General features: G+C 59.6%; 1 protein-coding gene across 2 annotated transcripts; it reads right to left on the bottom strand.

The window, feature by feature from the left end:
- Positions 1-2,288: 2,288 nt before the first annotated feature.
- On the bottom strand, positions 2,289-14,127 carry RNPEPL1 (arginyl aminopeptidase like 1). Of its 2 annotated transcripts, XR_004969353.1 has the most exons (12): positions 13,462-14,127; positions 10,575-10,715; positions 9,868-10,019; positions 9,319-9,435; positions 8,899-9,134; positions 8,526-8,639; positions 8,069-8,181; positions 7,869-7,977; positions 6,722-6,952; positions 6,506-6,648; positions 4,717-6,004; positions 2,289-2,587 (listed from the first exon to the last, which is right to left on the bottom strand). XR_004969353.1 is itself a non-coding variant. In XM_036319599.1 (11 exons), the coding sequence occupies exons 1-11, from the start codon at positions 13,993-13,995 to the stop codon at positions 5,717-5,719; spliced, it is 2,178 nt and encodes a 725-aa protein (XP_036175492.1). In that variant the 5' UTR covers positions 13,996-14,127; the 3' UTR covers positions 2,289-5,716. The 2 variants fall into 2 exon arrangements, 1 of the variants encoding a protein (XP_036175492.1); XM_036319599.1 differs by having other exon boundaries at positions 2,289-6,004.
- Positions 14,128-14,473: the final 346 nt, after the last annotated feature.

Genomic DNA, 14,473 nt, shown 5'->3' with positions numbered 1-14,473 from the left:
GTGAGTTTGTACGATCCTCACACATCCCACAGGTCCCATTCCACAAACGGAGCTTCGAAGGGAGGAGAGGGCAGCCCAGCACATTAGGATGCCAGCCTTCCCAAACCAGGCAGACCTTGTTCACTTTGCTCATTGCTGTGGGAGAAGTGGATTCTTTTGGGGTCATGTTTTAGATTAAGTTTCAGGTTTTTTTTTTTAAAAAAACTCCATTATAAAAATAATATGGAAGCACGTAGTCTGTTGAGATCTCACTTCCAGGTGTAGCCTCTTGGTTCAAATAAATTTTTATAAAAATTTAAAAAATACATGCTCCTTATAGGATTCCCTCCCCCTCCCCCTCCCCCTCCCCCAATACACACTATTGCTCCCAATGGTCACATGTTAAATTCTATTATGAACACAATGCAGGTAATCCCCACAGTTGACTCCTGTTCTTGAAGTGAGCACATGTCAGATGTAGGCTGCTCTGTGCGTCATGGATGCTGCTGTAGTCACTGCGGACTGGAATCTTTTCCCCTCCCCTTACCCATTTATTTTTGAACAAAGAGGCTTGTCTGGGGTGGGTGGTAGTGATCTCTTTAGCATCCTGCCCAATCCCATTAAAGCCCCTCTGAGGTACTGTGCTGGGCCGGGGCTATGGGCAGCCTGGCCATGCCCCACATTTAGCAATCACTTCCCTGCTCTGAGGCTTCAGTTCTCCCTGTGTCTGGCCAGGTGACTATTTAGAGATGTCAACCAATGGTCCTTGGTGCCAATTTCATGTTGACAAGAATCCCTAGTTTGGGGTGCAGTGAAGAAGGGGACGTTGTTCAGTGCAAGATAGCCCAGTGTGCATGGCTATGAAGACAGCATGGTTGTGAGGTAGCCTTGGGGTCAGGACCCTCTCTGGCTGAACAGCTATGCCGTGCTCCTTGTGGGTCTGCTCTGCTCTGGTGAGAAATCTCTAGTGTTTCAGGGGGAAAACTCAATCTTCAGTGGAAATTAAGTTACCTCTGTGGCCCTGGCCCGTGTGGCTAAGTTGGTTGGGTGTCATCCCATGCACTGAAAGGTTGCTGGTTCAATTCCGGGTCAGGGCACATGCCCGGTTGTGGGCTGGGTCTCTGGGTGGGGAGCATACAGGAGGTAGGTGATTGATGCTCTGCTCTCACATCTACGTTTCTGTTTCTCCTTCTCCCTTTCTCTCTTAAAGAAAAAAGTGGCCCTAACCGGTTTGGCTCAGTGGATAGAGCGCTGGCCTGTGGACTGAAGGGTCCCAGGTTCGATTCTGGTCAAGGGCATGCACCTTGGTTGCGGGCACATCCCCAGTAGGGGGTGTGCAGGAGGCAGCCGATTGATGTTTCTAACTCTCTATCCCTCTCCCTTCCTCTCTGTAAAAAATCAATAAAATATATATATTTTTAAAAAGTGCCCTCTCTGAGCCATAGGGGAGCTGGCTTATACCAACACAGGTCCCTGTCCCTGGTCCCTGAGTGTTCCATCCTCAAGCAAATGAGGACTCCAAATTTTTGTGATTCAATTGGCCCAAAGGCACTATTCCAATTGATCAAAATGGAGCTGCTCTGATTGGTCAATAAAGAAGCTGATGCGATATTGCTGTGCAGTTCTGATTGGATTGGGAAAGCCTCAGTCCTCTTGGTCAAAATAGGATTCCAAGGGCTGGCTCAGATGGCAGGCATGGTGCAGGCAGGCAGCTCAGTGCAAATGCAGGTAGTTGAGTGCAGGCTGCTCACTGAAGTGCAGTTTTCATGAGAGGCCTCAGTTTAGAAATGGCCGTTAGGCTCCGTATTTTGTTTGTTTGTTTGTTTTAAATTTGAGCCCAGTCAGCGACCAGGAGCCCTTCTTTCTCAGAGTCCACAGAAAGTAGGAAAAATGCATAGCCTTAAGAGCTAACATCAGATTCTTCTAAATAAAGGCAAGTCTGTGTCAGGAAAATACCTTTTGGGTATGTGAGTTGCCCGGGGCATGGCTGCTGCAGGTGTCTCAGCCTGGATGTGGAGGTGTAAGAGGGAAGGGGAGGCAAGTCAGTGGCTAAGGAAACGAGGCTGGGATCCGGGTGGGTGAGGGCCAACAGAGAAGTCACCTGGGTGTGGAATGAAGGACATGTTGAGTGAGGACACCTTGATCATTTTGAACTTTTCCGTGTGGATTTTTCTGTCTCCCTATGACTCTCAGGTCTTCAGTAAATCCTCTGACAACTTCCTGTATACTTTCCCTTCTCAGAGCCCCCTTGCTAACTCTAGCATTTGTCTTGCTATTCCAGCCCATGCATCCAGTCTTCATTGTGACCATTTACTGGCTTTTCATTTTTAATAATTGTCCCTTAAAACATTTCAAGGTCTCTGGCAGGTTCTTTCACACGCCCTTTGTTTCACCAATGCCTATCCCTGTCCATGGCTTATTTCCAGCCCCGCATGTGGCTGAGATTTTAACGCCTTGGATTGGAAAGTCCTCGTCTGATTCCTCGACTGGCTGACTGCTCAGCTGTTGGTTTGGTGTGTTGAGTGGCTCTCCTTCCAATACTTCACTGCTTCTCCCGTGAGCCGGATCTTTAGGTCGGAAGTTTCCAGTTCTGCCCAAGGCATCTGACCTAGAACAGGGGGACTTACACTAGTAAAAGTTGGGGGTGGTGTTGGGAGAAAAGTACCCCAGGGATGAGGCTGGACTGCACAAGACATGGCCTGTGGGACACAGGAAACCTTATCTGGACCCTCGGACCCCGAGAGGCTGCGGGCAGTGCAGGCTCTACATGCAAATTGCATCTCCCTCACCCTTCCTCAGGCTTCAACTCTCCATCCTGCCTCATGGAAGCCATCTGGCCTAGGTCCCACCTCCCTGGGCCCCAGCAGATCTGATATTCAGACCCTCCCCCAGCTCCATCGACACCACCCTCCTGCTGCCTCAGTACTCAATTCTGTCCCGCAATATATGAGGTGGGAGTGGTTGCATGAGGCCAGTGTGAACAGAAGGGGTGCATGGTCCCCACGTGTCCAATCACCAGTGTGAGCCCCTTGTTTATCTGTGGTTAGGTGCTTGGAATGTTTGAGATGTACCATCATCCCTCAGTCTGGTTCCCTGAGGACCCAGTGCCAGGAAGCCCCCACCCCACTGCTGGCCTGAAGTGAACAAGTAGCACAAGTGAGAAATAAACCCGGGAGGCTGAAATCTTGGTATCTCAGAGTTGTCTGTTGCTGGAGTGTACTTTAGCCTGCGTGGTATGGAAAGCAACCCCTTGGCGAGGGTGCTACTCTAATACTCAGGATGTGTGCTGCCGGCTTGGGGGCTGGCTGGGGCCCATTACTGAAAGCAGGAATGCTGCAGCCGAGGAACTTGTGGGAAAACAGCTGTGATGGCTCATGAGACCGATGACGTCCTGAATAACTTGGTCTGGTGAAGAGGTTGGGAAACATTAGCACGTGTTGGTCACAGGCTGCATTGGGGAAGATACTACTAAGAAAAGATGGTTGGAAAAGTATTCTGGGTTTGTAAGCTGGGAGGAAAGGAACTGAGAAAAGCTAGGGATGCAGGGACCCCCGGGCTAAGAGCACCCTGCTGGCCCCAGAGGGCAGATCAAGGTCCAGGACAACATCAAGGATATGGGTGTGGTTACTTCTGTTATGACAGCTGAGAGCTGCTTCTGAGCTGTCCAAAGTCCATAGAGGCTGTCAGGGTGGGCCCCTCTCAGCAGTGACCATCCAGGAGGGCTGCAGGCCCATAGGACTGGAACCAAGCGCATGTTGAGGCCACCACTTTGTGAGAACTGAACTGCCAAAGAAACTCAGAGCCAGGACTGAAAGTTTGGGACTAGAGACTTGCACACAGCCTTGGCAGGGGAGAGGCTGAGCAGTGCAACCCCCAAGGAGGGCTTCTTGGCCAGAGCCATGTTCAGAGGCCAAGAAGACAGGATGAGGATGGATCCCTGAGGGTGGAGCCAAGGCCCCAGAGCTGCCCATTCCTGGGACAGGGTCCCTTGCAGCACCTGCCTGGCAGGACAGGGGCTGCTAGGCACCTTGTCCTCCTCCCCCAGGATGTTGTTGCAGTGGCCTGGTCTCTGTTCCCTGTAGGGAGGGTGAATGTCCTTGGGTTGAGTGAAGTCCCACCCGGCCCTGGTGCAAGGCTGGTACATGGACCCCCATTCCTGGAGACTACTGGTATGGGCTTGTGTCACGACTGGGTTGGGGGGCACCTCCAGGGGAGGGGGGTCTGAAGCGCAGGGAAAAGTCAATGGGACATCTGGTGACCTGGGGGCTGGATGTGGTGACACCAGGGTTGCTGGCCTGCCATTTCCCGTCCCATGTCCTGGCCCCTTGTGAAAAGGAAGCTCTGGGCCTGAATCTGGCCAGTGGGTTGGGTAACATGTCACTTTGGACCAGAGCATGTAATCCTGACATGAGACCTGTAACCAGATAGCACTGCTGCTCTGTTGGCCTGAGCCCAGCCGCCACCCTATAAACTCAGTGGCTGCATCATGGCCACAGCCCACAGCTCAGCCGTTCTTTTGGTGACGGCCTGAGTGGGAGTCCCCAACCTTAGTGCCTCTTCTGATCCCCCTCTGTACCACAGCCTCTTCAGGACCTACTCTAGTGGCCGTCACAGCCCTGCCCCCACCCTGTCTCGCTCCTCTGAGGAAACACCCCACCACTCACCTCTCCCTTTTACTCCTTTGGGGTGGGGAACCACCGCTGAGAAAGGCCCAAAGGGTGGTGACAAGTGGCCTACCTTTGTTTTGGTGTCTGAGGGTCGAATGGGGCGCCCCGAGGCCTGGTCTAGGAGCAGGGAAGGCTGGCCCTTAGAGCCCAGAGGCTGCAGGGCAGAGTCAGATGGCCGGGAGTGGCTGGAGTGCAGAGGAAGACCCTCAGCCCCATCCAGCATCCTCCTGCCTCTGGCTAGGGGCCTATGTATCTGAGGATGGGCTTCGACCAGCTCCTGACCTCGCCTCAGAGCACTCAGGCAGATGCAAAGGACAAAGGCCGGGGTGAATACGCTGGGAGGTCGTTTTCAGAGTGGAGGTTTAATGGGATATCACGGCGACCCTGTCACAGAGGTCTTCTGGGTGGCCCAGCTCGGAGCGTGGGGTCCCCAGGCCTCTCCCAGCACGGTGGGCCTAAAAAGAGCACCAGCACCACCCGCTACCTTCCCTCCGGGCACAGTTACACTAGCCCAGCAGCCACAAGATAGACATCCTGTCCCACATCCCCTGGGGCCCAGGGCCCCCTGTTCCCTGAGGGGCTAAGGCTTTCCAGGGGCCCTTCCCCAGGGATGTCCATTCTCTCCTCAGTGTCCCCTGCCCCCACACTGAGGGCGTGTCTGCATCCTCGACCCTCTGCCAGGGGCCAACTGAGGCTGCTCACCCCAGGTTCGGGGTGTAGGGCTCTGCAGGAGGCATGCTGTGGGGACAGCGCAGCTCAGGCCTCCCAGCAGACATAAGGCACAGTGTGGTGGTCGCTATGGGACTGTGGGGCCGTCACCCCAGGGGCAGAGCCCGGCAGTCAGTGTTGAGACAGAAGGATGTGGCGTGTGCTGGCTGCTCTGGGGCCTGCAGTGCAAGAGAGCTGGGGGGACCATGTCCACGGGCCTCGGCTGGCCACGAGGAAGTCCCTGGGAGAAGCCACAGGAGGGGCATGTGTGGGCCCAGGCAGAGCTCGTGGCCAGAGCCGATGTGCAGTCATGGCAGGCCTGGGCCACAGAAGGCACAATTGTGGTGTCTGGGAGGTCTGGGCTAGGCAGACACGTTGACGTCCCTGAGAGCAATGGCGCTGCTGGGGGCCTCGTCCCCGAGCAGCAGGGCAGGCGTGTCCACGTCCCCCTCGGCTTCTGCTCCAGCACCACCCTGCTCTGCACTGGGCTCTGCGCTGGGACCCAGGCCCTGGGTCAGGATCTGCTGGATGGTCCTGCGCAGGTTGGGGTGCAGCCGGCCCTGTGTCTGGTAGAAGACTTCCAGCGCAAAGGACTTGAGGGCACCAGTGCAGAGGTCCTCATACAACGGGATGGTGTACATGCGGGACATCTGGGTGGGGGGACATGGGTCACACTGGCTGCTCTCCTGCCCCTCCTGCAGCCCACCTGCCCTGGGCCCAGACTCTCAGTGCCAAAGGGAGGGCCCCTGTTAGCCTCTCACCCCCATTACAAGCCTTCTGCAGAGGGAGCTTGGGCTGGGGGCACTGATGGGACAGGGCAGCAAGGCCCCTGTAGGCCTGGAACCATTAGGCTTCTGAGAAGCTCAGATGCCCCTGGTGCCCAGGCTAGGAGCTCAAATGCCCATAGGCCAGGGCTAAGTGGGCCTAGACCTCCAGACTGCTCCCAGCGTGTCCCCTCCAGACACAGCCTCCCAAGGACTGGGACGGGGGGGGGTCTGGACTCTTCCCATCTGGTACCCACCCCACTGCCAACCCAGATGCCAAGTCTTCCCCACCCCATTCTCTGGGATGTCCAGCCTGAGCAGCCAGACTGGAGGGTCAGGTGAGGCGGTGAGGGTAGGAGAGGCAGGGGCCCATGCAGGTGACCACACCTGGCTCTCGAGGAAGCGCCGGACCCGGTGGAGGTCAGGGTAGTAGTCATTTCGGACTACGATCTGCAGCCAGCGGATGCGGATCTCAGCGTTCATGGAGTCCAGCAGGGAGGAGTAGCACTTGGACAGGCTCATCACCACCTCTGCGGGGCCAAGGGCAGGTCAAGGCTGGCAGGCACACCCACCCCCAGCCACCCTAGCAGCTCCAGGACCCACCCTGGGGCAGCGGGGAACCATCCAGCAGCCTGTCCAGGAAGAGTGCCGTCTGGAAGGTCCTCCACTTGGAGATGTCGATGGCGCTGGCTGAGGCAGCTGCCTGCTCCAGGGGCTCTGCGGTCCACAGTCGGAAGAGGGCCTCCACGGGCCGGGTTAGGCTGGATCCCTGAGACAGGTCTGGCTCGGCCAGCGGCGGCCCCGTGGCATTGAGCCAGCGCTCAAACTCCAGCCCTGCAGGGAGGTGTGATCCTGGGGTCCCCACTGGGCTGGGAGGGGCCATCCAAGGCCTGCCCAGGAGTCCCCAGACCATGGGGGTATCCCTAGGCATGACTGTTCCAGAGCCCAGAAGCCCCCAAGGCAGGGACAGTGTGGGGAGGCTGGAGTCAGCACTAGCACCTGCCACTTCAAGGCACCAGACTGGCTTCTGTCAAGGGGGCACAGGGAGGCCAGAGGCTCCAGTTGATGAGTAAGGGACTCCAGTCCCCCCTGCTTCTCCTAGACACAAGACAATGGGGCACTTAAAACCCAACCTCAGCACTGAGGGGTAGCGGTCTGTGTACCATGCTGATAAAGCGACATTCCTGCTTTAAAGCCCTAGTACTGGCAGCTGTGGGGGCAGGCTCTGCCCCCCCCCCCCCCTCCAAAAGCCCTTGGTACACTTAACAAACCTTCCCAAACAGGTCCACCCCACCCAGAATGCCCAGCCACACCTCACTGCCCTTCAGCAAATCTTGGCCTCTCCTATACCTCAGACCCCTCCTTTCATCTCTAAGCTCTCATACCCCCAGGGATACCCTCATGGGTGTCAAGCAGGCCAGTGGGCTTCAGCGAGCTCTGAGGCAAACCTCCCTCCACCCTGCCAACCCTGCCCAGGCCCTTTGCACACACCGTTTTCATGGCCCCCCTTCTGTGACTGCCTAAACAGGTTGGCTTGGCCCAAGTGCCACCTCTTCCTGGAAGCTCCCTGGGCTCTACCAGGCTGGGAAGCACACCCTGGCCTCCCAGCCTGAGGCTCACACTGTCCAGGGAGGATGTCGGAAGGAAGGATGGATGAACCTGTGGGACTTTCTCCAGGAAGAAGTGGCATCCTGTGCAGGTGCGGTCCCCCACCCCCCTCACACCAGCACTCCCCTCGTGCTGGCCTCACCTGCCCGGGAGTCCACACTCTGCTCCTTCAGCTCTGGGAAGAAGCTCAGAAAGGAGTCCAGAAGGTCCTGGGCCACCACACTGGTGAACTTGTACTTCTCCACGTAGGCCTGTGAGGGTGGGACAGAGCTCAGCAGGCCTGGGGACTGGGCAGGGACAGGGGCAGGAGGGACAGGACCTGTCCAGGACGGGGCTGCTCACTCGAAGGAAGTCGTCAAAGCGCTGGGGGTCCCCACAAAGCTGGGACAGGTAGTAGACGAAGCAGTAGCCCTTCTCGTAGGTGAACAGGTTCATCAGGTGGCTGGGGTTCACCCCTGAAACAACACTGGCGCTAGGTCATGCCCCCCCTCTATGTTCCGGGGAACAGGCAGAGGTGGTCAGGTGAGTGGAGCAAGAAGGGCCAAGGGCCACTGTTCCACATGAGTCCAGAGGCCCTGGTAGGGGGAGGGCCCACCCACCATGGTGACAAGTGCTCAGAGCCCATGAAAGGCGGTGATAGGCTGAGGGAGCCTCGGGAGGCGTTCTTGGGGTTGGGGTCCCCTGGCTTGGCATTTGCAGGGACTCAGCCATGGTGGGGCTAGAGCAAGCATAGGGCGGGAGAGAAGGCTGTGGGGTGACATCTGCAGAGCCTGGAGTAGGGCCTGGAGGGAGTGTGTACCTGGCTCCAGCTTGACTTGCAGCTTGCTGACTGGGCTATCCTCTCCAAGGAGTTTCATCTGCCTATGCAGGGCATCCAGGCGGAAGGCCGTCTCCAGACAGGTGAAAGCAGCACCTGATGGTCACAGAGGCAGGGGAGGCGGGAGGAGAGGGGGCAGGCCTGAGCACAGAGCAGGTGTGAGGCTGTCCCCGCCCTGAGCCTTGTGGAGCTGACCCAAGGCCACCTCCCTGGACACACCGTCGCAGGGGCCTGCACCCTGGAGGCTGGGCTGGGCTGCAGTGCCTGGGACAGCCCTGGTGGTGCCAGCCAGCGCAAGTCCAGAGCAGTGCCCTCACCTCCCGTCCCCTGCCCCTGGGCTGGCTGCAGGCAGTACCATAGGTCTCGGTGGTGATGCGGCGCTGGGCATAGGTGGCCAGGCCTTCGCTCAGCCACATCTCTTCCCACGTGGCATTGGTAACGGCATTGCCAAACCAGCTGTGGGCCACCTCGTGGATGACATCAATGACCAGGAACTCGTCACACTCCAGGATGGAGGAGATGACAAAGGTGAGGCAGGGGTTCTCCATGGCCACGATGGGGAAGGAGGGGGGAAGGAAGACGATGTCGTACCTGCCCCAGGAGGGAGGGTAGGCCGGTGACCGTGAGAGGGTTGGGGATCTGGGTGGTGAGTGTCACTTCCTTTCCAGAAGGTCAGACAAGGCCCCCCCTCCCCAGTTGCTCCTGGGTAGGATGTGGATTTGCCCTCTGACCCCTCTTGTGGCGTGCCAGGGCTCCCAGGTGCTCCAGGACATACCTGCCCCACATATACGGCCCATACAGCCGCTCGGCCGCACTCAGCCACTGCTCCACCACGCCTGACAGCTTGCTGGTGGCCATGGACAGGAGGCACGGTTCGGCCCACACACGGCTCCTATCACAGCAGGGAGAGCATGGGCTGAGGCTCACTCTGCCCTGCTCACCCCACCAGCCCCTCCCTCTGCTTCTGGGCTCAAGTACCACCCATGTCTTGTCCAGCCCGCTCCTGCCCACCCTCACCCCTTGCCTCACTGGATGGCCACCATGCAGGCCCTCTTGTGGTAGGGGCCAAGCCAAACATGGAGGGGCTGCTTGGTTCCTTTTATCTCTAAGTAGAAGGAACCTGTGTGGGCTTAAGAAGGATGCCCGGTGGTCAGGGGCCAGGCTGCCAGGTCTGGGGGTATGTGGGGTGAGTGGAGCCTGGCAGGAATGGCCCAAGGCCATGGCAACAAAGCAGAGCTGGTCTCCACAGTGTGGGACCTCCCCAAGGCCAGGGACTCAGGTAGCAGCAGCAGCTGCTGCAGGAAGCAAGACTCAGAGACTCTACCTGGGCCCAATGTCTGCCGGCTGCAGGTCCCCGGCCACCAGGGCCACGAGGTAGGCGGGGACGGGGTGCTCCATGTGGAAGTGGTAGACGCCCTCCTCCTCCACGTAGGTGCTCTTTGTGGCACTCATCAACACCTGCACCCCCGACGGGGCCTGCACATGGGAGGCCCCACCCATCAGGGCACCTACAACTCAGATCAGGCACCCCAAGTCCCCAGTAGAAAATCCTACAACCCAGGTAGGAAAAACCCATATTCATGTAGGAACCCCACAATCCCTCAACAGGGCACACCGCAACTGAGGTTAGGGAGCCCAGTGTTCTTAATGGGGGACCCCATGCCCTCTGTCAGGGTACCCACAAACTGGGTCAGAGAGCCCCACACCTGTCAGGGAGCCCATCACTCCATAAGAGAACCCCCATGCTAAGCTCCTGGTCTGCAAACCTCTTGCCCCCCTGGGTGGGGGCTGCCACCCTCAGGCCCAGGAGCCCTGGCCCCTACCAGGGGACCTGCAACTCCATTTGAGCCTCCTTCTCAGGGTCCTTTGCTCATTCCAGGGCCAGGGCCCCAATCATCAAATAGCCCTCTCTCTGAAGAGTAACCCTTCCTCCCCACCCCCCTCCCCCCAGTGAGGAGGGTGGGGTCCTTCTAGGAAGGTGATCCCGCTTGGCCTGGGTGGAGTGAGAAGGCCAGGTGGGTAGGTGTTGACCTTGACTACGGCTGAGTAGGTACACTTGACAGCGGGTGTGTCAAAGCAGGGGAAGAAGGAACGGTTGCAGACAGAGTGGCCTTGGGTGAAGACGAAGGGCTTGGCACTGCCGTAGGTCAGCTCGGGGTCCAGCCACCAGATCTGCAGACAGGCGACAGGCAGGGCATCAGCGGACACCCTCCCCACCACAGTGGGCCCAAACCTGCTGTCCTGCTCAGGCTTCTAGGCCCAGAGCCTCTAGAGGAAGGACCCAGGGGGCTGGGAGGCAGTGGGTGGCCTAACCAGGCTCACCCAGGGCCAACAGCCACTCCCAGTCATTACCAGGCAGGGGGGCATGCATCCAGAAGCCAGCCTGTGCCCCTCACCCCAGCCTCCAAAGGGAAACCAAGGCACAGTCAGAACACCCGAGTCCAAATTCTCACAGGCTAGCCGGCAACAAATCTGGTCTCGGCCCAGAAAGGGAGTCAGGACATGGAAACGGGGAACGAGAGCTTCCTGATGATCCCCACACGAGCAAGCACTACAAGCTTGGGGTCGCCCCTGAGAATGGGATCAGCCTCGCCGGGAAGGAACCCCCACAAGGAAGATAAGCTCCAGACCAGGGGACGGTGGGCCGTAAGCTGAGGCCAGGCACTCAAAGAGGACAGGCAGGACAGAAGTGGCCATGGACAGGGCCACGGGGGCCTGTGCCTGGAGCACTATGGACAGATCCCACAGCAGCCTGTGAGAGGCTGTCTCCCCTGCAGACCCCTGCCAAATGCTCACAGACTTCTTCAAATCTCCCTTTAGCTGCTGTGTCTCTGTCCCCTCACCAAAGAGAGCCCGCAGCAGTAACTTGCTGAACCCCCATGGCTGCCCCATTGGTTCAGGAGCCCTGTCTTGAGAGCCTGTTAAAACATGCAGACTCCTGGGCTCCGCCCCAGAAGATTCCCAACTGGGACCCAGGAATTTGCATTAAGGAGATGCCCTCCAGTGGAACATACTGCAGGCAGCCCTCTGTCCACCCTCCATTAGTCCCCCAAACTCCCTTTAACCCTACCACCACCACCTCTCACGGACCCCTTCCCTCACCTCCCCTGTAGCCCTCCTTGGGCTCTACCCAGCTCAGACCCCCTGTCCCCACTGCCCACATCCACCTCTCAGCCCAGTGGGCACTGCTCACTCCTCAGCCTCAGAGACCAATGGGGTCCACAGTCCTCCCTGGAAGTCAGGGGCTGGAGCAGACACCCAGGTAGGCAGGACCCCACCTCAGAGGGGGCCACAAACTCCTAGGGTGCACAGGGCCAAGGAGCTGAGGTGTAGGTGCTGATTGGCTGGAGAAGGAGCAGGTCCAAGGGCTCCAGACACCACAGGGCAGGAAGAGAGTCCTTCTTGCTGGTGGGTGGGGTTCAGGAATGGGGTACAAGGAGCATGGGCCCCAGAGTCTGCACCCCAAACTGCCTCCCAGGGAGCTGCATATTAACTTGGCACAAGGACAGGCTCTGAGCCCTGGGGCATTCACACATGATGGTGGGAATTGAGGACAGACATCAAAACTCTGTCCTCCACAAGTAGACCAGTTCATGGGCCAGGTCCCTGTGCTCCAGCCCACAGCCCCAGAGGTGCACAGACTGGGGGCCAAGCTGCCCCTCCCTATCTGAGCACCCAAGGGCCCCACAGCAAGCCATAGAAAGCCCAGGGACAACAGCCACCCTTGCTGGCCTAACTCCATCCCCACTGGGCTGTTGAAGGCCGATTCCACTACTCAGCTGGCCACGGTCTTGGGTGAACCAGACACACGGGCTCTAAGTTCATATAACAAGGTTAGAGAGGAGCACATCCCTCTAGTTCTCACTGCTGTGCTGGGAGGCATATCTGTCTGAGCCCCAGACCACCCCAGCATGCCACAGGGGCCATCCCAGCATGCCGCAGGGGCCATCCCAGCCACCAGTGGCCAGCACACCTGAGAGAGCTCAGGGAAGGAGGGGAGGTGGCAGGGCCTACTACGTGCTCTGGGAATCATGCAGGAAGCCCAAAGTTATGTGTCTGGTCCAGGACCTTTCTGTCCAGATGTCACCTTGGTGGCTACTGGCCTAATGCCTGAACACCACCTGTCCATCATCCTGTCCCTATGCACGCCATGGGCAGTAACAGACGGAACCTCCTGGGGCCTTCCAAAGCTGTATACATGGTGTGTGTGTGTGTGTGGAGGGGGGTGGTATCACATGTGTGCTGTCCACATGGGAGCCCAGGGCCATCTAGCTTTTCTGGCAGAGCCTCTGGGGCAGTGGGAGCTCTGTGCCCAAGTCCTGCAGAGCTTACATGTGTCTGTTGGGGACATACACAGGGCCACTCCGCTACAGCATCCTGCCAGTCCTCACTCAGGAGGCCCAAAGCATTAGAGCCAACCTGGCCCTCAGCCTCCTGTTCCACCAGTTCTGCCCCTCATGCCACCTCCAGAAAACAGACCTGGTGTCCACAAGTCCTCAGAAGGCCCAAGTCACACGGAGGCCCTTCCACATCTGACACCCCTGGTCTGCCCTTCAGTGCTAGGCTCCAGCAGATTCATGGCTTGGCAAGTGCTGCCCTGTCTCTAGGCAGGGCCTGTCCCTACACAACTGAAAGGAGAGGCCTCCCTTGGTGGCATGCTGTTACTGGGCCAGCACTTGGGCTCTCACTCTGTCCAAGCCTCCTATGGACTCTCCAGGCACCTGTACAGGATTCCAGGACCAGGTTGGGGAGTGCCAGATGAGAGGCCAGTGCCCCTCTGGGGCCAATCTGTCCCTGTCTCCCTGCAGGTGCCCCAGCCTCAAGTTCAGTTCCCTAACCTGGCAGAGTGGGAAGAGGCTGCCTGGAGACGTCCCCATGACCAGCCCACCGCCCTGGAGCCCACCCGGTCGGGACTCACGGCAGGGGCGTCGGTCGAGGTGTAGCGCAGGATGACCTGGAAGGGCTGGTGCGCCTGCAGCTCAGGCGGCAGCGTGACGGTGAGCGAGGAACCATAGTCGGTGAATGGGTCCACCCTGAAGGCCAGCGGGCAACAGGAGGGCTCGGCTCCGGGACCCTCGGGGAAGGCGGGCAGCGGGGGCGGGGGCGTGGACCCGGGTCCGGGGGTGGCGAAAGCAAAGGCGCAGGGCGGCTCGGCGGCGGTGGTGGCGTTGGGGGCACGGCGGAAGGCGGCCGAGTGCAGGCGCAGGGCCGGGTGCGTGTCGAGCACGAGCGCGCGGGGCGCGGGCCGCAGCGCGCACAGCTCGAGCACCAGGCAGCCGGCCAGCTCGCGCGCCTCGGGCCGCAGCTCCAGGCCCAGCTGCAGGTGGCGGAGGCGGAAGAGCTGCGCGCTGGAGGCCGAGGCCACGTCCAGGGCGGGCGGCGGCTCCGGCGGCGGGCGGGCGGGCGCGGCCTCGGCGCCGGGCGCCTTGCGGCAGCAGCACTGCGCCGCCATGCCGCCACCCTAAGTGAAATCCATGGGCGGCTTCGCGCCTGGCCGCGGGGAGCCGGCGAGGGGTGCCGGGCGGCAGCGGCGGCGGCGGCCGGGCGCAGGCACAACAGGAAGTCGCGCTGGGAGCCGCCCGGCCCGGCCCCGCGCCGTGCGCCGCCCCGCTCTGGCTCCGCTTGGCCGCCGCCGGGGGCGCTGTGCGCGGGGGACCGGGTAGCCGGGGACGCTGTGAGCGGGGGACCGGGTGGCCGGGCGCGCTGTGTATAGGGCGGAGAATGGCGAGCGGGAGGCGCTACTCACGGGTGTCCTGGGCGCTGTGCGCTGTGCACAGGTGGCCCGGGCGCGGTGTGTGGGATACCGTGGGCGCTGTGCGCCGAGGGTACTGGGAGCCCGATGCTTTGCGCGGAGCTGAGGAGCTGTGCTGGGGGCGGGATGGGGAGTGGGGCTCTGTGCGCAGATGGCCTGGCACAGTGCACGGGGTTGG

Source organism: Myotis myotis, unplaced genomic scaffold, assembly GCF_014108235.1.
Source record: "Myotis myotis isolate mMyoMyo1 unplaced genomic scaffold, mMyoMyo1.p scaffold_m19_p_8, whole genome shotgun sequence".
In the NCBI taxonomy this organism is placed as follows: domain Eukaryota; kingdom Metazoa; phylum Chordata; class Mammalia; order Chiroptera; family Vespertilionidae; genus Myotis; species Myotis myotis.
This window is presented reverse-complemented; position numbering and strand designations above follow the sequence as displayed.

Bases quoted from the DNA above. Each gene is read 5' to 3' on its own strand.
- RNPEPL1 (XM_036319599.1), bottom strand. From the start codon at position 13,995: ATGGCGGCGCAGTGCTGCTGCCGCAAGGCGCCCGGCGCCGAGGCCGCG. The intron at 8,640-8,898 runs GTACTGCCTGCA...TGTGACCATCAG, and splicing joins CATCACCACCGAGACCTATG to GTGCTGCTTTCACCTGTCTG. The intron at 6,953-7,868 runs GTGAGGCCAGCA...ACCTCCCTGCAG, and splicing joins GAGTGTGGACTCCCGGGCAG to GGCTGGAGTTTGAGCGCTGG.